At 47.0% G+C, this 20,521-nt stretch overlaps 1 protein-coding gene across 12 annotated transcripts in view; it reads right to left on the reverse strand.

The window, feature by feature from the left end:
- Window positions 1-1,367: 1,367 nt before the first annotated feature.
- The window catches only part of LOC147606157 (transcription factor HBP-1a-like), a 56,262-nt gene continuing 37,108 nt past the window's right edge, over window positions 1,368-20,521 (reverse strand). For 5 of the 12 annotated variants that reach the window (XM_086792730.1, XM_086792723.1, XM_086792724.1 and 2 more), the window contains 7 exons: window positions 9,675-9,808; window positions 9,538-9,589; window positions 9,386-9,425; window positions 8,870-9,165; window positions 8,717-8,794; window positions 2,176-2,301; window positions 1,368-1,929 (listed from right to left, as the gene is read on the reverse strand). In XM_086792730.1, the coding sequence (XP_086648856.1) occupies window positions 1,912-1,929; window positions 2,176-2,301; window positions 8,717-8,794; window positions 8,870-9,165; window positions 9,386-9,425; window positions 9,538-9,589; window positions 9,675-9,751 (687 nt within the window). In that variant the 5' untranslated portion in view covers window positions 9,752-9,808 and the 3' untranslated portion in view covers window positions 1,368-1,911. Of the gene's footprint in view, window positions 1,930-2,175; window positions 2,302-8,716; window positions 8,795-8,869; window positions 9,166-9,385; window positions 9,426-9,537; window positions 9,603-9,674; window positions 9,809-18,254; window positions 18,532-20,521 lie in introns of all 12 variants that reach the window. The other 7 variants (XM_086792731.1, XM_086792727.1, XM_086792728.1 and 4 more) reach the window with 2 other exon arrangements.

The following is a 20,521-nucleotide window of genomic DNA, read 5'->3' on the forward strand; positions in this document are numbered from 1 at the left end:
AGCCTCGAGAGCCCAACATTCCAAACTTTCACGCATAACTGCTCCCATACAAAACAATGTATCATAACAAAAATAAGAATAGGCTTTTGAACCAGCTTGCATTCTCAAGTGGTAAAAAAACTCGATAAGAAAAGATGAGGAGAGATGATAGAGTTATAAATCACAATGTCAATCTCTCTCATATCCCATGATTGTACCCTTATACCTGCATAACAAGATCTAGATTTTTCATCTTGCATACTCAGAGTAAGAGACCTTGGCTTGCACTTTTCAACTTTAATTTACTGTTGCTTTTTCTTATTTCATGCATGACGAGATTTCATGGACACTATGTACACATCATTTTGGTCTCATAGACCCTTTGGACCTTTTAAAGACATTTTTTCAGAGATCCATCCCCTACACAGCAGGGAATTACTCTCCACAGAACAGAGACACTCAAAGCCCATAGGAGACAGAGGACACCTGGCTTTCGGACACCACGCCTCTACCAGAGAGAGATGACAGAGATCAGAGCTCAGTTTCACACAGAGGGTGCGGAGCGACTGGCTCGCTTCAGAGCAGACCCAGGCATGTTCTTTAGGGACCCCCTTCATTGATGTATACCATTTTATACCCCCAGTATGGTACAGGATGGAGCTAGCTAGGTTGCATATCATGATTGTATACTCCATGCATATAGCTTTGCATTCTCCTAGTAGTAGAGCTCCATCCCCTCCCCCCACTCATTGTACTTATTGCACACCCAGATTCACCTTTTTTTTTAGTTCAGTACTTTTTCATTTTGTTGGGATGACAGAGGATACCCCACACAGGTACACTGATTTGTCTCATAGGCCGAGTTCGATCTTTTGGAAGACGTTAATAAATCTTTCTTTCTTTCTTCTCTCTCTCTCTCTCTCTCTCTCTCTCTCTCTCTCTCTCTCTCTCTCTCTCTCTCTCGCCAATCTGCATGCCCTTTCTTTAGGAGATGAAGCCACATGGCTTTTTGCACATCCTCATACAACCCATCTTTAGAATGTTACTGGGGGGCTCGACAATGAAGCGAATGGTATGAGGGAATGTGGCTTGGCCAGGCTCATAAATAATGGGGGTTTGACAATGAAGCAAGTGGCATGAAGGAATGTGGCTTGGGCAGACTAATAAATAATGGAGGTGACTGTGAAACAAGGGTTGATATTGGTGATGAGAGATCAAGGTCAACTGCTTTGTTTTGCATTGTAAGTGGGCCCTGTTTTGCTATGCCTACTAGCGAAAGGCATAATTTAAACAGCTTTCTCACACCTGTCACCTTTACTTGCCAACAAGACACCTAAGCTCACATAGTATGTACGTTTTATAAGACTATATACTATAAAAAGGGAAGATTTAAAGAATTTGAAGATGTAATATAAGAAAGTGGGCATATTAAGTGTGTTCAACATGGTTTTTGCTCCACATGTATACAAGAACTTACAAACTTCTGGAGAGTCCAACCATAACTCAAACAAAAGCAAATCTATTTGCATATGAGCTCATTAATCTTGTAAACTCATCTACAATCTTTACATGGGGCTGTGCAAGCAGTGAAAAATGCTATGCCCGAGCTTCCCTGCCTCATCACATGTACCACCCTCCAATCCACAAAAGAAGCTTACATTCGGCATAAGAAACTACAGCACTTAAAACATTCTTCTCTACACCATATTTACTCCTCTTGAGGATTTTGAGCAAATCCTCTCACTACCATATTAAACTACTTGTATTGAGATAGCCTAAGGTGAAGGAAAAGAAACTGAGTTTGAAAAACATTAAGTACATCCAACAATGTCCTCTGGGTTTCGATTTGAGGACCTAAAACACACACATCTGCAACATAACCCAAAGACAGCTGCAGGAAGCAGGGTTCCCAAATTTTGATAAACTCCTTTCTCATTTCTCCAATTGCTCCTACAACAAAGAGAAACAAACAGTTTAGATTATGGAAGTCCGAAACTGCCTTAGCTTGCAAACATCTGAGTGGGAGGGGCTTTACAGGGCACCTCCCCAACCGTCAAAAGGGAAGATCGAAGGCCGCCTGTTCTCCATGAACAGTCATTTCCTCTCCCCCTGTCGAAGCCCCCACACATCTGAGGGGTGGGGGATGATGTGTTAAGGCCCTGATTCTCCCCTGTTTTTTTTATTTTGAGAACTTACAAGTAACAAGAGGTTTTCGGATGAAAGCTTCTGGCAAAGATTACTAAGCCGATCCACTTCCATCCTCAAGGATTCATTTTCTGCAGTGAGAGCCTGCACTTTTTCTGCTAACTCGTCGCATTCAGCCTGCCACAGGGATACATTAAAAAAACAGTCAATTTGCTTGAATATGTGCCACGAGGATTTAAAAACAGTAAAGTCAAATCAAGTGTAAGCAATTGGTAGAATGCTCGCCACATGGGAATCAAAAAACAGTCGAACCGAGAGAAACCTCTCAGCAAAAAACATTAAAGTCATATCAAGTGTACACAATTGGTCAAATGCTTGCCACATGGGAATCAAAAAACAGTCCAATCAAGAGCAATCTCTCAGTAAGATTCTCACCAAAGTAGCATGCAAAGGGATTATGCAGAGAAGGTCAGGGTTTGAAAAACTGCCTAGCAGGAGCTCCCCGTACAACTGCGCACCCAAGCGCGCGCTCCTCCGCCTCTTCTCTCCTCGCAGCCATCTCCGCGCCTTCCCTCCTGCCTTCCCACTTTCTGCCTCCCCGCCTCCCGCCTCTCGCCTCCGGCCCTCCCGCATCTTGCCTCCAGCCTCCTGCCCTTCTGCCCCCACCTCCAGCCTTCCCATCTCCTGCCACGCCGACTCCAGCCCTCCACCTCCAACCTCCCTTCACCCTTCCGCCCTCCCTGCCCCCCTTTTCTCTTCCGCCCCTCCACCTCCCTCCAGCCCTTCCACCTCCTGCCTTCCCTCCTCGCCTCCTGCACTCTTCAGAGTACAGAAAAAATTATTGTATTCAAGTCCGCCTATCCCGCTATGAATGGCATTATGGCCTCCACCAAAGTCAATATCTCCTCACCCCCATCAGCTGGGCAAACTATCAATTTCTCCCACGGTCCTCCAGTGTGATTTCAAACAGGAAACACAGCACACACTGATCGGCCAGATTTATGGTTCTCGTCCTACCCGCTCTCGAGTACGGGATTGGTTTCTCGTAGCTCTCCCCACTAAGATACTCGTCTACTTGGTAGAGGCGTTTTCCAGGTAGACTAGACCCTCCGGAAGCCACATCCCAGGCACTAGGCTGCAGCCTTCTTCCCCTTAGTCAAAAGAAAGTCTTCCTCTTCAAATATCATACAGATTTTGGTCATGTGGTAGAGGACCAGCAACTCAATGTTAGTATACACTCAATGCCCGCTTCTCAGCATGTATCTCATTTTGATGTATAATACACATTTGTTAGGCCCCCGTTATGAGGAGTAGATGTCTTTAGTGGGAACCCCGGCTTAGACGCCGATGGGATCATTATTGTGGGCATTGATGATGGTTAGGAGATGGTCAGGGATACGAGCGTTAGCTGGGGTCCGGGGCATCGCCCCGGCTAAGGAGTCCCAAGGGAGCTAGCAACCCCGGTTCGGGGACAAGAACCCCCGAGGTGATGGTATGAGGAATATTCCCTAGAATATTCTCTCGGATACTTGGTCCATCATTAGTGGGCGATGGTCGGTAGTCGGTGGACCGCGTTCTTCATGCGCGGGTGGTGACCATGTCTATGAAGTGTAACCGGCCTCGTTGTATACGCGTCTACCACACCGCCTATAGTACTATATAGACATGGTTGCCATGAGCTAAGGCATCCAATGCTTGTGAGTATCCACCCCCTTCTACACCTCGTACATACTCCATCCAGAGTCTGTCTAGATCACCATCTAAGCTCTACTTGAGAGCACACGGGTGGAAAACACCATCACTTGTACCTCTTTGGTATAACCAAAATTTTAAATTCTCTCCATCGTGTATCTATTGCATTGTCTATTGTGCTTTGTCTTGCTATCTCTTTCCGTTGTGCCATATTCTTATACTCAACCCCCATTTCACTCACATTCCCAGGTTGTCACTATTTGGTCCCTTCACCAGTCTTGATCAATGTTTCACACAATGAGCGGAACCAAGGTGTGAATGGGGATTTTCCACAGCAAAGTTTGGGCTTGAAAAATGGCCCCACAGCAAAAACAGCATGGGATTTTATTCATCAAAGTGATTTATAATGTTTATAAGTCGGTGTTCACACATCATTAACGAAGAACTCGACATATGATATTTTGAGCATCTGCAGGTGGACAAAAGGAGGCACCTACTTGAAACTTGGCCAACAAGCTTGGAAAAAGCATAGTTAATATTTTTGGGCTAAAACTTGGAGTACAAGCTGCATATGCTTTCCCATATACTATAGCTGCCTCTAAGCCCTTGAGCAGTACTATTCCGCAAAATAGCTCGTATGATGACAAATGCCAAGAGACCCGAGCTCAACTACAGAGAGATGTCACCCTTGGAGCACGTACACAGACAGGCCAAGACACTCTTCCAACGCTTTGTGCGAAAGAAGAAGTGGGATTACCTGGCAAAGCTCGCCGCAGAGTTGTACCGATTATTCTTGAGTCAGGACAGTAAGAGGGCTTGGAAAATGTTCCAGGAGAGGCAGCCACCTACCCCGATCACGGCACCTGAGACTTGGCACGAGTATGCAATGTCCCTATATGATGTACCTAGACAGCCTCCCATTCCGCACCCGCCATCACCTTGACCGGATCATTGCGTTTTCTTCACTTTGCGGATGGTGCTAGATGCGATTGATAGACTACACATAGGGAGGACGCAAGATCATGAAGTTCTAGCAGCTGAACATTTCTCATATGATACTCTGGCACCGATCCTTGTACACATGTTTAATAGAGCTACATGTGAAGGTTTCCGAGCTAGTTGGACAAATAACACTATTGTGCCGTTGCTTAAGAGCGGGGATCCCATGATGCGCAATAACTATGAGCGGGGATCCCATGATGCCCAATAACTATCGTACGATCATGATTGGCCATTATCTGGCTAAGATATACGGATCCATCTTGGAGCATGAGATGAGCTGATGGGCAGAGAGGCAAGGACATAGAGCAACTGGACACGCTGGTTTTAGGAGGGGATACACCACACTGGATCATATACTCACCCTCAGAGCTCTTATTGAGGAGGGACAAGCACGAGGACGGAGGATATATTGTTGTTTTGTGGACTTCCGCAAAGCATTTGATATGGTACCACGTGCCAAGCTTATGTGGAGACTACAGGATATTGGTGTCCCTGAGGAGATGCAGTGGGGAGTATACACTTTGTATGAGTTAGTGATAGGCAGAGTACGTGCCCCAAGGGGCTTGTCGGATGCAGTGAACAGTACTATTGGGGTGAAGCAGGGATGCCCGCTTTCACCCACGCTCTTTGGGCTATACATTGATGAGGTCTCAGACTATGTGGATAGATTGGGTGGCCCAGGAGCCTAGCTGGGGTGTTGATACCCATCCTACTATATGCAGATGACATTGTGATTATCTCAAACACTCCTGAGTGACTACTGAGACACTTGGATGCATTGCAATCTTTTTGTGTGGACAAAGATCTCACAGTGAACCTTGGTAAAACCAAGGTTATGACATTTAATACCACACAAGCATGGGTGAATAGAACACAAACGCAGTTTACGTTTAGAGGAGACCAGTTGAGTATGTCAAATCCTGTGTGTACCTGGGGGTGACCTTCAGAGGCCCGTGGTTTTCTATGAGGGAGGCAGCAGAGGCTAGACTAGCACGAGGATTTGCAGCTTTGGGGGCACTTGAGAGACAGTGCGCAGACATACAGTTTCAAGAGCCACGTACGAAACCATGGCTATTTGACAGTCTGGTTACATCGACACTTCTCTATGGAGCGGAGATATGGGGGCCTAGTCTTTTCCATAAGAGGAGGGAGCCATTGGCAGGACAGGACGGACCAGAGAGAGACTATTACGATGGATGGCAGCATATGGAGAGGCTATTAGTGATGATAATTGCACGCATGATTCGAAGCAAGTCATCTGTACCACATGAGATCATCAAGGCAGAGATGGGGGCTGCCCCAGTGGTTACTGAGGCTTTGTTCCGTGCAGTTACTTTTCTCCGTAGAATATGGGAGCTCCCTCAACAGAAATACCCTCGCCTAACACTCACTTCCTCCAAACAGCTTGCAGATGAGGGAGACACCCAGTGTTGGTATGCCCAAATGTGCACATGGCTAGCCTTGCATGTTATGTGCACAGTGTGTATCTACCGTGTGCTACACGCACACAAGACTAGCTTCGACGTTGGGGACGCTTGGAGCTAGGCAGGCTGATTGACGAGCTGAGTTAGGGATAGACTAACGGGCGGGCACCCAAGTATGGACGGGCGGACGCCCAAGTGTGGACGCCCGATGACCGGCCAAGAGCCTATAAAAGGGTGGCCAAGGTTAGTCATTACGGATATAGAGTCTCACGTGTCTTTGTGAGAGCTCTATGGTCAGGAGCCTGGATCTAGTGCAGACGTGCACCTGCTTTATGCAACCGAGGCCGGCAACAATCCCGAGGCCCGCAAGGGTAGCTTTGTGGCGGTATGGGACGTCACGAGGTAGAGATTGGTCGGTACGTTCATTTAGTTAGCTCAGCTCGTGGCTCGGTGGGGACAGCCAAGACTTGTGGGCTTGCCCACGGCTGTCAAGGTTAGGAGGTGAGTCAGGCCTGCACCCCCGTCATGTTTGTTTGGTTTGTTTGCAGGTTTCGAGTGTTGTACCAGGAGCATTCCATGAGGAGATCCTATGGGGATTTGACAGTGGTATCAGAGCAAGCCTCGTGAACGAGCAAGTAAGTAGGTAGAGAAAAAGAGGTCGAAGAAAGGTATGAGTTCGAGAAGCTTGCTGTTTTTTCAGAGTATACTGCTATTTTTTCAAATTCAGCATGTTTCTTTGCATCGTAGGAACCCGTGATGAAGGTTTTGGTCTTGTTAAGGGTTGGTTTGCTTATGTTTTTGAACTGTATGAACAGTTCGAAGAGAGAGAAAAAACAAAAAGCCAGTCGGCTGTATGCGAGAGAGAGAGAGAGAGAGAGAGAGAGAGAGAGAGAGAGAGAGAGAAGTAGCGCCTATGAGGTTGTAGCGCAGCCTTATGTGCGAAGAAACCAGCCTATACACGCAGCCAGGCAAGTCATCTTGCACACGTGGGTTGCTATGCACAGCCAGGCGCAGGTGGTGCATCGAAGGCAGGCTGGCGCACGTGGGCAGGCAAGTATTGCAGCCAGGTGGTACACGTCTCACAGTCGGGCTGTATGCAAAGGTGCAGGCGACAGCCGATTGCAGGCGGGTACACATGCACAGGTGGCAGCGTTAGCAAGCAGACGGACGGGTGGCAAGTAGGCGGCACTACGTGCTGCAAAAAAACGCGAAAAGCGTGGTCGCTGAGTTTTTTTTTTAACCTTTTGTTTTTTTTTATTTTTAAAAAAAAACACTACCATGTGCTTTTAGCGTTTTCACCTGCGCCTAAGGGTTTTATTTAACCCACACTAAGAAGAGGGGTTTTAAAAACCCATGCTTTGCTTATAAGTGTTTTTTTAAGAAAAGCTATGTGTGTGTGTGTGTGTGTGTGTGTGTGTGTGTGTGTGTGTGTGTGTATATATATATATATATATTTGCCAAAAAAAAAAACACACACACACAAAAGCAAAAGCTAAAGTTAGCTTTTGGGAAAGCCTATATATTCCCCTTAAGCGCGCTTCTTACCATACACCTCTCAAGCTCTCAAGCTCTAGAGTTGTCTAGCACTCTTATTTGTGCAAGATCAATTTTTTCTCTCACCTTGCCCTCTTCAAGATGTCGACCCAAGAATCCGAGTTGGAGCCCTTTCTCGAACGTGAAGACCTGCCGGCTACGGAAGCCACCGATGCCGATCTTTTCGACGATTATGTTTCAAAATCAGATTTCCAAGAGTTTAAAGTTGCTCTCGAAGCTTCTTCCTCGGAACGCCAAGCACAAATCGCCGCACAGATGCAGGCTTTACAAAACTCCATCTCTTTGTTGACCACTACCGTATCTACTCTTTCGGGTATGGATACCTTGGCATCTGCTTTAGGCCCCAATATTACTACGGAACAGTTGGGGGCGAGCAAAAGCAACGTACCAAGGAGATAGTGAATAACGCATGCACCTCCCATGTATCCGTTGGTGCGCTTCTTGGAGATTCTTTGGAGATACGTTGTTGCCATCACTGGATGGTCCAGCCAGGATGGCCCAAGATGGTCCAGCTGGATGGTCTAGGATCATCCAACCAAGATAGTCCAGCCAGGATGGTCCAGCTGGAACACCGCACACTGCACACTGGGGGCACCCTTGGTGTATACAGGGACCCTAGATCAGAGCAAGCAAAGCGTGTTATCTTCATGAGGGAGTGGGATCGTGGGATCTTCTTCTCTTGAACTCCCACTGGACTCTCTTGGCATCACCGACCCCAACTGGCTGTGACTACCTTACACTCTGTGATGAGGATTTCCAGCTTCGAGCCATGATTTTGTATTGACCTTTTCATACTTCTTTCTTGCCAAAAAAAAAAAAACAAACAATCAAGTGTATAACAATTGATTTGCCTGCCAGAGAGGCAACAAACAGGACACAAATAGGTTCCCACAGCCAGGAAGAAGGATAAAGAAGATCACCTGTTTGCGCATCCGTGATCGCCTCGCTGACTCTCGATTTGCCTCTTTCCTCTTCTGTCGCTTCAGCTCTTTCTCATCCTGCAAAATGATTGGTTATGTAGGTGAACTGATCAGGGAAAGGAGCCAACTCTTTGCATCTCTAAATCTTCTCACCTTGACCCAAAGTTCTGCAGATCCTCCATCACTGCTGGGATCATGGAAATTCATGTTTGCAGCTGCAAGTGCCAAAGTGCCTGGAACAGACTGTGGTCTTGGCACTTCTACTGGTCCTGTCCCGGGTCCATTCCAATACTCCATGCTGAAATTTACATTGGGCTTTGGCAAGCCAATGTTAGCAGGCGATGAGGTGGTCGTGGGCAGGTTCATTGGTGCATTGCTAAACCCTTCGGAATGCCCTAGTTGGATATTTATCTTAGAGATATCATCCCCATTTGGTCCTGAAACTACATCTTTGTGTCCAAATACATAGAACAACTTGGGTCAATCAACTATCAAAACATTATTCCTGAAACAACCCCACCAAAACAACAATCTGCAGCTACAGCATGCAGTAATGAGTGCATGTTGCCCCAATCTCTACCCTCAGATTAACGCCTCAAAGGCTCTGTTAAAGAAAAAGGTGAAGGGAGAGGGGCTAAATGGACAACCAATGTGGAGAAAAATACTTACTGTCAGTGAAGGCTTGATCGAATCTCCTTTTTTGTAGCACCTGTGTGAGTAATATTGATAGCGGTCAGTGATGGCCAAAACCAGTTGATGTGCGGCACTCAGGACTTCAGATGTGCAAAGCTCAATATCACCACAGACAAACAAAATCGTACCTCCCCATGCTTCTCCTGGCTCATGGAGGATGGACCTTCACCTTTGATTTCGCTATAAAGAATCACTATTATGTGAGACACAAGAAGGCCAAAGACAGAATCACCCAAGGTATTATTATGAATGTACAAGCAGCAACCTTGATGGGAAAACACCAACAGTGGGCTCCTTACCATCACGATTATCTGTTTTAGTTTCCCCTACGCCTCCTCTCATCTTCCCTTTACTCACCTCAATTTTTGGCCTTATTTCATAGCCTGAAGCAGTCGTTGCCTGAAATAAGACATTGTATCAGATCCACCAATTGTTGTAACCTTTTTGGTCTCATAGGTCATTTTGGCCTTTTGAAGACGTTAATATATCATTTCATTTCATTTTCATTCTCTCTCTCTCTCTCTCTCTCTCTCTCTCTCTCTCTCTCTCTCTCTCTCTGTGTGCATTATATGAGCAGGTTTGTGGGCGAGTCAGATGCCCAGGAGGTATGTCCGAGACTATTGCTAGCACCATTGGTGTGAAGCAAGGATGCCCACTTTCCCCCACACTATTTGGGTTATACATTGATGAGGTGGCTGACTTCATTACACGGGGAGGCGGAGATGGAGTTGATCTAGCAGGCACCTCAGTACATATTATGCTTTATGCTGATGATATTGTATTAGTGTCTGAGTCTCCAGGAGGTCTACAGCAGCATCTGCATGCACTCGATGATTTCTGCACACAGAGGGGTCTTACTGTGAACCTTGGGAAAACCAAGGTTATGGTCTTTCATACATCGAGACAGGCAGGAGTCAGCTGACATTCACTCGCACAAGACGCCAGGTGGAGGTGGTGACATCATATGGACACAGATAGAGAGACCACAGGACCTCATGATGGCACGCACGATACGCAGCAAACCGTCAGTACCTCATGACATTATTTGAGCAGAGTTTGTTGCGCCTCCTATGATGGTAGAGGCCATATTCCAGACTATATGTCTGCTAGACAGATTCAGAGAGATGCCACAGGACATATTGTCATACAGAGCTTTTGAGGCATCTAGACAGCTGGCTAAGGCAGGAGACAGAGGATCAAGGTATGCACAGGTCACACATTGGTTCTCACAGCATGGCCTAGACATGGATCATCTACCACCATTCCAGGGATGCACCACATATCCGTCTCTCTCATAGTGAGAGGAACAGAGTATTGAGACAGGACCTATGGCAGCTCTATACACGAGAGACATGGATATCGCCTACACAGCCTCTTCCACCAAAGATGCTATACTACAGAGATCACTTCATGAGTATCACTGATGATGGATTTATAGAGAGGCCTAGATACATGGAGGGCTTTTTACCACACGGCTCCCGAGTGGCTATTGGTCAGCTTAGAGTTTCATCACATCGATTGGAGATCGAGATTGGCAGAGTAGCACGGATCCCCCAAGAGGAGAGGGTATGCAAATTGTGCAGAGAGGAGGTGGAGAGTGAGGAGCATTATGTATGCAGATGCAAGATGCAGAGCATATACAGCCAGCATATACAGCCATCAGAGAGAGATATCCCATTTTATTCAGAGAGCCACGTTCCCTATGCCAGATATTTGAGGCAACAGACCACCGCATACTGGGGAGATTCATTCTAGACATACAACGTCATCGAGAGACATCATTACAAGCGCAGACAGCTCCACAGGGGGGGGACGACAGACACAGATTACTACATTTTTTCAGAGATCCATCCCACTCCCAACCCCTACACAGCAAGGAATTACTCTCCAGAGAGCAGAGACACTCAGAGCCCACAGGAGACAGAGGACACCTGGCTTTCGGACACCACGCCTATACCAAAGAGAGATGATAGAGATCAAAGCTCAGTTTCACACAAAGGGTGCGGAGCGATTGGCTCGCTTCAGAGCACACCCAAGCATGTTCTTCAGGGAGCTGTGGACACCCCCTTCATTGATGTATACCATTTTATACCCCCAGTATGGTACAGGATGGAGCTAGCTAGGTGCATATCATGATTGTATACTGCATGCATATAGCTTTGCATTCTCCTAGTAGTAGAGCTCCATCCCCTCCCCCCCACTCATTGTACTTATTGCACACCCAGATTCACCTTTTTTTTTAGTTCAGTACTTTTTCATTTTGTTGGGATGACAGAGGATACCCCACACAGGTACACTGATTTGTCTCATAGGCCGAGTTCGGTCTCTTGGAAGATGTTAATAAATCTCTTGTGCCGCGAAGAGGTGGAGACTGAGGATCACTTTGCATGTAGATGTAGAGCCCACCAAGGGGTCAGAGATAGATATGCAGGATTGTTTGAGGAGCACTCTTCACTACATCAGTTGATGGAGGCATTGGACCAGCGACAGCTTGGCAGACTACTACTAGAGCTTCATAGTTCTCAAGAGAGACTCCTCTAGACACCCGCTCCCACTAGGGGTGGGAGACAGTCCCAGCTCACAGATTTCTTCCAGAGAGCTATGCCAGTGCCAGCTGATGTACCACGTGGGCTGACCGCACAGAGAGCAGAGGAATTGAGAGCCAGGAGGAGACCTAGACAGACTGGACATAGAGCACCCCGACTCCGTCACCGAGAGATAGCAGCTATCCGAATGAGACACCAGATGGAGACACAGGAGAGGCTAGCTCGTTTCATTCAGACTCAGGGTACATGTTCACGCCATTCAGGGCCTCAGCATCGGCGATATATGATATCTTATATCCCTCTTATGGCACTGGATGGAGTTAGACATAGATCTGCATAGCATGCTTGTACTACCCCTTCAGCATATAGAGATGCATCAACAAACTAAGTACATAAAAAGTTTGCTAAAAAGGTTTCACATGGATGAATGTAAGCCCATTTCTACTCCGGTAGAACCAGGTGTACGGCTTACTATGCATGATATTGGAGAGCCTTTTGAGACCGGCATTTACAGCCAGGCAATGGGATGCCTCATTTACTTGTGTAACACGAGGCCAGACATATCTTTTGGAGTGTCTTTGTTGAGCAAATTCATGCACAGCCCAGGCACAAAGCATTGGCAAGCAGTCAAACGCATTTTTCGTTATCTTAAGGGTACCCTGGATCTTGGTTTGTTCTATCCCAGGGGGGGCAGCTTGCAGCTTTATGCATACAGTGATTCAGATTGGGCACTCCATCCACATCCCCACCCCCCTTTATATTGTTTGTATATGGGCTCCACCAATCCATGATGATTCACAGTTGTATCCAGACACATGCACACTTTTTCTTTTCTTTCTTTTCTTCCAATGACTGGAAGAACACAGTTGTATTATTTTTTGTCTCATAGGCCGACTTTGGCCTCTCGTAGACGTTAATATATCTTTCTCTCTCTCTCTCTCTCTCTCTCTCTCTCTCTCTCTCTCTCATAGGGTCACTTTGGCCTTTTGAAGACGTTAATATAACATTTCATTTCATTTCTCTTGGTCTTTTGATCTCTCTCAGGAGGGCTGCTCAGCTGGGTACTCAGGAGCAGCCAGTTTTGCTTGACCTGTGCGCCTGCTCTATGCGCACCCACTTGCACGCCTCTGCTGTACTCTGTGCGCAGCCAGTTCTCAGTTCTGTACTCTGTGCGCAGCCAGTTTTGCTTGACATGTGCGCCTGCTCTATGCACACCCACCTGCACGCCTCTCTGCTGTACTCTGTGCGCAGCCAGGTTTGCTTGACCTGTGCGCCTCTGCTCTATGCGCACCCACCTGCACGCCTCTCTGCTGTACTCTGTGCGCAGCCAGTTCCCAGGTCTGCGCCATTTTCCGACCCACCCTTGCTCAAGCCCCCAAGGCAGCAACTAGTAGGGGAAAACATGTCTCAACCCCTGCAGGGGGAACAGGATGGTGAGACAACCTTTCACATCCCCACGAAGGCACCAAATGCCTACCGCAGAAGACTGAGGGAAGGAATCATGTCCCCTGGCTCACGAAGGATTACGAAGATGGCCCGACGAGATGAGGCCCTTTATGAGGAGATACAACTTCACATAAGGACAGAGATGAACACCATGCGACAGGAGCTTGAAAAGGAATGGACCAAGCAAATGCATGCCCAAAGAAAAGTCATATACGAAACGCTGAAGGAAGAGATATATGTCCAATTGAAGGGAGAAATGCAAGCCCAAGTACAGGTTGAGAGGGAATTAGCCCAAGCCTTGATGCACACAGAAATGAAAAAAGAGATGCAGAAATGGAAGGATGACATGCTCGAAGAGATTGGCACAATAGTTGCATTGTACGAAGGCACTTTGAAGACATGTATGGCTGACCGCGAAAAAGACATCACAGAAATGCAAAACACTTTGGAATCATGTAAGGCAAAAGTGGCTGCACGTGAGAAGGAAATGCATTCATGGGCTGAAATTGCCAGTGCCACAAGGAAACAAATTGAGGAAGTCAACCCATGGATTGTAGTAAAAAAACAGAAGGATACACCAGTCAATAAAGTAGAGGTGATGAACGCTACATTGGAAGAGGAAGCCAAGAGACAGGCACGTGCCTTAACATGTACGTGTAGTTGGGTGGGAAGATAAGGGAAATCCCCACAAGAGGATGTAAAAGCTCTTGCAACAAAAATTGGAGCCACTGATGTACCCATTACCGGAGCATGGCAAGTAGGCAAAGATGAAACCAGGGCGCAAATATTGATCATCAGGTTTGGTGACTTGGAGAAGAAGAAGGCCTTCCTCTCCAAAAGGATGGCCCTTAAGGGGAAAAGATTTATTTGGATGAGAACCATACACCGGCACAGATAGCACACCGGAAGGAACACATGCCGCGTGCGCTTGAGGCAAGGAAAGAAGGGAAATGGGCGGTATACAGAGATGGCCGAGTCATCATTACAGAGAGGAGGCCAGCTTGATGGTGCCCGGCCTATGAGACCTTGCGATTCACGGTGTGGAATTGCAACGGAGCCCTTAGAACAGATGCAGGATACTTTCAGACACAGTGATATTGCTATGTATACGGACACCCATCAGTGCACAAACAAGAGGCTTCCTAACGTACTGGGTTATAGATGGGAATCAGTTTTCCGCCCTCAGCCACGCGCAGTGGGAGGTACCAGAGGATCTGGAGGAGTGGCAATACTTTACAGGGAGGAGCTTCGTGACAAAATACATGTGGTACATAGAGATGCAAATGCGAGGTACATGTGGGTCCGAATATGCAAAGAGGGGCTCCGCGAGCTGGTATGCTACTTTCCCCCCAGTCCACTCCAGGTTTGCACCATCAGGAGAGTCGCCCTATATACCACTATATGATGATATCATGAGGTTTGTCAACATGGGAGACTTTAATGCACGTACAGGCACAGAGCAGACAGAGCTGTATGATACTCAAGAGGCTATGTACCGGGAGATCACGGCAGAGGATGTAGGGTTGTAGAGATCAGCACAGGATGAGGGGGAGATTACAGATTATGGCACGTATTTTCTCACACAAGGGAGTGCACATGGGTTGGTCATATACAAAGGCTTATCGAGATGGCAAGGATCAGATGCTCTCACACACTAGAACTCTAAAGGGGGAGCGAGCACAGTGGACTACTTGATGGGATCTCCTTCATTGATACCTGATGTGTGGGGTTTCACGATTTCCAGTAGGCCCATTGGCATAGCAGCCGATCATGCATACCTAAGTTTCACACTAGTAGGTAGATCCCCAAGAGATGGGCCAGCCACTCATCTACCTAGGTACCCGAGATATCAGTTTACACGTGAGACAGTTGGGGTTTACCAAGATGCAGTATGTGATGGCTTATTCGCTTTAGACCCGCATAGCCCTCTGGACGAGATCACAAGAGGATTGGCAGGTGTACTACATGCATCCGCCTCATATGTGTTTCCCTGCACTATGATCCCTTCCACCCACCCCCGCAGCACTACCCCACAGAACAATTGGTATGTTGATGAGTGTCATGAGACACGACCACAGCTACAGCGTGAGATTGCCATTGGGTCTCACACGCATAGATAGGCCAGGATGATCTTTCGACGCCTTGTGCGGAGGAAGAAACGAGCCTATCTGGCTAAGCTAGAGGAGGAGATCTACCAACTCTTCCTAGGGAAGGACAACAAGAGAGCATGGAAGATGTTTCGGGAGAGACAGCCTAGTACTCCGATTGCTGCACCTGAGGCATAGCATACTTATGCTAGAGAGCTATATGATGCACCAGGACAGCCCCCCACCCCCCCTCCACTGGGAGCTAGACCGGCTAGCAAAACCTTTATCGACACTTCGGGCACTTATTGAAGAGGGCAGGGCACAAAATAGAAGGATATACTACTGCTTTGTGGACTTCCACAAAGCCTTCGATACCGTACCATGTGCCAGGCTTATGCACAGATTGCATGACATTGAGGTACCTGAGGATATGCAATGGGGGATATATGCTTTGTATGAGTCTATGACAAGGAGAGTCCGAGCTCCAAGTGGACTATCTGATAGGGTGACCAGCACGATAGGGGTGAAGCAGGGATGCCCGCTATCGCCCACCCTCTTTGGACTATACATTGATGCGGTCTCTGATTATGTAGATAGATTGGGAGGCCCAGGGGCATGCCTGGCAGGGGTGTTGATACCCACCTTGTTATATGATGATGATATTGTTCTAATCTCAGACTCTCCGGAGGGATTACAAAGACACCTGGATGCATTACAGGCTTTCTGTGTGGATAGAGATCTGACAGTGAACCTTGGGAAAACCAAGGTTATGGTGTTTAACACCACACAGGCATGGGTGACGAGATGAGAGCCTCAGTTCACTTTCCGAGGGAGCCGGTAGAGTACGTCAGGTCATATGTCTACTTGGGAGTTACTTTCACAGGACCGCGTTTCTCCCTTAAGGAGGCAGCAACAGCTAGATTAGCTCGAGGGCATGCAACCTTGGGGCCACTTGAGAGGCAGTGTGCACACATACAGTTTCAGGAGCCACGCACCAAACTATGGCTATTTGATACGCTTGTCACACCGACCCTCCTGTACGGAGCTCAAATTTGGGGGCCCAGTATACATCACAGATCTCAGAGAGGGACAGATGAAGGATGGAGGCAAATGGAGAGAAAACTGATTATGATGATTGCCCGCATGATTCGGAGCAAATCATCAGTACCACATGAGATTGTTCGGGCTAAGCTGGGTGCCCCACCAGTAGTAACCAAGGCCCTATTCCAGGCAGTTACCTTTTTACAGCGGATATGGGAGCTCCCTCAGCAAAGGTACTCCCGATTGGCATTGACCTCATCCATACAATTGGCAGAGGATGGAGACACTCATTGATGGTACACTCAGATGAGATCATGGTTTGACCTACATGGTTTGCGGATAGAGGCACTACCACCCTTTCAGTACAGTCTGGATTGTCCATTTTTGGATCTCACCCGCTCAGAGCAAAACCGCATGATCAGGATGGATATCATCAGAGTGGACACAGAGAGGACATGGACTAGCCCCCTTGAGTCTTGAGGCACAAAAATGGCTCATTACAAGAGCCATTTTCTACACCTCTCACCGGATGATTTTATCACCCGCCCGACATACATGGATGTACACCTATCACATGGGATACGTTGTGCCATTGGACAGATCCGGACCTCATCACACCAGCTGCGGATTGAGACAGGTGATATGTGCATCAGATCTTGGATGACCGCATTTGTCAGCTATGCTACCAGGAGGTAGAGACAGAGGAACACTACATTTGCCGATGTACAGTCTATTATGAGATCCGAGGGAGATATCACTGCCTCTTCCGAGAGGGTTTTGGGCCGTTACACAGGGTCATGGAGTTTGAGGATCAGAGATGCCTGGGATTGTTTCTACTTGAGCTCAGGAGACACAGAGAGATCCTCTTGGCAGACAGGAGGCCGAGCCACGATGTACCTAGACAGAGGACCCTGACAGATTTCTTCGGCACCAGCACCAACAACCCAGCCCACACACCTCTTGATACCTCCTCCATTGGGCCATCAGGGCACCGACCAAGCTCCCAGGGAGTCACCACTAATAGGGCAGTTCTCTTATGTCGTGCTCGTCAGCCACGCCCACCAGGATCCCGACCACGGCATCCTCACCATCGCCAGATCAGAGCCATTATTGCTCGACATCGGAGGCACCTACCTCGCTTCTATGACCTCTGCATTCTAGACAGCCCCATGGTGGAGATACTTGATCTAAGGAGGGCAACACTTCAACTGATCAGCATACATGGATCTACCTGATATACATTTTTCAGTATTTTCCAGTATTTTCTACTCAATATCATCTGGGAGTCTTACGGTTCTGTTCTTATAACTGCAGGACAATCAGTTTATTGTACTTTTTAGTCTCATTTAGTTGTTCTCTTTGATGAGACACCAACTTCAGATGTACTCTCAGTTTTGGTCTCATAGACCATTATGGCCTCTTAGAGACGTTAATATATCATTTCATCTCTCTCTCTCTCTCTCTCTCTCTCTCTCTCTCATACACACACACACACACACACATCAGCTGTTTAGGACTGTTTTAGGACTTTTTGTCCTTTTTGTCTTACTTTTGATGAGACACCATCAGCTATGTACTATGTTTTGGTCTCATAGGCCACTTTGGCCTTTCGCAGACATTAATATATCTTTATTTCTTTCTTTCTCTCTCTCTCTCTCTCTCTCTCTCTCTCTCTCACACACACACACACACACTCACACAGGTTTGGGCACCCTAACATCCAACCTCATCTTCGTCTCCAGTTCACTGCAGCTCCACCTAACCGTAAAGTCCTGCTCCAGTGCCAACTCAAGCTCCAGTCCATCCCAGCACCAGCATGTCCTTCAACTCCTGCTCCAGCCCCAACTCAAGCTCAGCTCTAGCCTGTCCGCCCGACTGAGTCCCAGCTCAGTGACCCTCTGCACATGAACTCCTGTCCCGTCCAGTGAAGCTGTAGTACAGCTCAAACTACAGCTCGCTGCTGCGGCCTTGCCTAGTACCACAACAGGTGCTAGAGGAGGATCTGCACAGCCCAGAGCCCAACAGCCAACAACACCAGCCTGTTTCATCAGCCTGACCAACCACCACACAGAGGTAAACCTTATCCTTTGGGTTTCAAAAATACACTTCAATAAGGCAAGGAGTGCAGCTCTCCTTCATGGAGGCACTACTCAAGCTTGAAAACCCCCCTTGGCTAAGGGGGAGGAAAATTATAAGCATGTGAAAACCATGGTAGAGACAAAGATCAAAGAGGTGAAGAACACCATCCAAGAAAGTCTGTTGAACTATCCAAAAAGACGTCAATAATGAGCTTACCACACTCTCACAGGAGGTTGCTAGCACAACTCCGACAAAATTGAAACCCGAGTGACCTTGGAACTCAAGGAGTGCAGGCAGAGAGAGCACGGTGCTCTTCATATCCCCATCTGGGGGCTTCCCAAGGGGTGGCTCAAAGGTACCTAACCAGAGATACTAGCGAAAGTGTTTGATGCCACACCAACATATTTTGGATCCAAACCGAAAATCATAACAAGCATGTAGTGTTCAAGAGTAGAGAAGGTAGGGTTGCAATTCTTCCATTGTTATGTTCCTGATGATAATCGTAGGGTTAGTCGACCTAATCTGGGGCTAGGGGGGCCAGGGGTTAGGAAAAGCAAGCCGATTATGAGGGCTAAAGCTTATAACTTAATATTCCCGTAAGTTATAGAAAAAAGCTATATAAGTGAGGGTTATGTATGAGTGGGTGATTGTATTGTATTGTCACGTGACAAGATGGTCTCTGCCTAGACCATGGATGCAATTCAATCCCGATTGTTGAGGCAACCAGCCCACCGATTGTCCATCCTTAAGGACAGGTCCTAGCTATATGGAACGCCAGGACCACACAACACGCAGGCTGCTTCACAAGAAACTACTCTACTTTGGATCACATCTCTACTCTCTGAGCCACTATTGAGGAGACGAGGGTGCCCCCAATCCCCCGCTCGACCACAAACACCATTATTCCCATCCATAAAGTAAGAGACCCATGGATCCAAATAATTACAAGACTATCATGATTACCATACAATGGTCAAGATTTATGGGGCAGTACTAGATTCCCAGATCAGCTTCCTGGCAGAGAGGCTTGGACACAAAGCATTGGTGCAAGCAAGCTTTAGGAGAAACTACTCCACACTTGATCACATCTTTGCCCTACGATTTAGTTTGTATATTGATGAGATCTCATTCTTTGCGGACATATTTGGGGTTGCAAGCTCACAACTGGCTCAAGCAGCGGTGCCCATTCTATTATATGCAAATCACATTGTTCTAATCTCAACCTCTGTGGAGGGATTGCAAAGACATTTGGATGCACTCCAGTGGTTTTGTAATTAGAGAGACTTCACAGTCAATCTTTGCAAAATCAAGGCCATGGTCTTCAACACATCATATCCGGTCACATCTAGCCTTGTTAGCAAAAATTGAAGCTTTCCTTACAATTAAATACACACAGATTCAAGTTTATGCGCAGCAGAGGAGAGAGACGAACAATGAATCTATTATCATTTGAAATTGCTCCATTACATAGTTGTTGACAAAGTAGTTAAAGATTCACATGAACATACGTGTCTTTTCACATCACCGCCATGTGCCCATAAATCCATACATTCACAACCCTTATTTGACTTGTCTGATTTTGCTTCAGATTTGATCATAGAGAACATGGGTACTTTAGTTTCGAAGAGAAAATGCTGGTTTTCCTTTGATTCCATTTGCTGCATGTGAACACACTCTTATGTTGGTTAAGGTTTTTAATCTTAGAAAATACTAAGATTTTTTTAAATTAAAACCTTTCGTTTTTCTTTATGCAAGTCGACAGGTGTTCCCTTTTTTTTTTGTTTTTTTGTCTCTCTGCAGATTCGGGCTGGCTTCTGTTTGCTGCTACACTGAAAACCCTTTTCTTTTTCTTGCACTGTTGGGTGGGCTCCTTTCTCTTATCTCTGCAGGTCTATGCTTTCTATTGTGCGCTG

The sequence above is a fragment of the Cibotium barometz genome, chromosome 58 (assembly GCF_041138505.1).
Source record: "Cibotium barometz isolate CiBa-2024 chromosome 58, ASM4113850v1, whole genome shotgun sequence".
In the NCBI taxonomy this organism is placed as follows: Eukaryota; Viridiplantae; Streptophyta; class Polypodiopsida; order Cyatheales; family Cibotiaceae; genus Cibotium; species Cibotium barometz.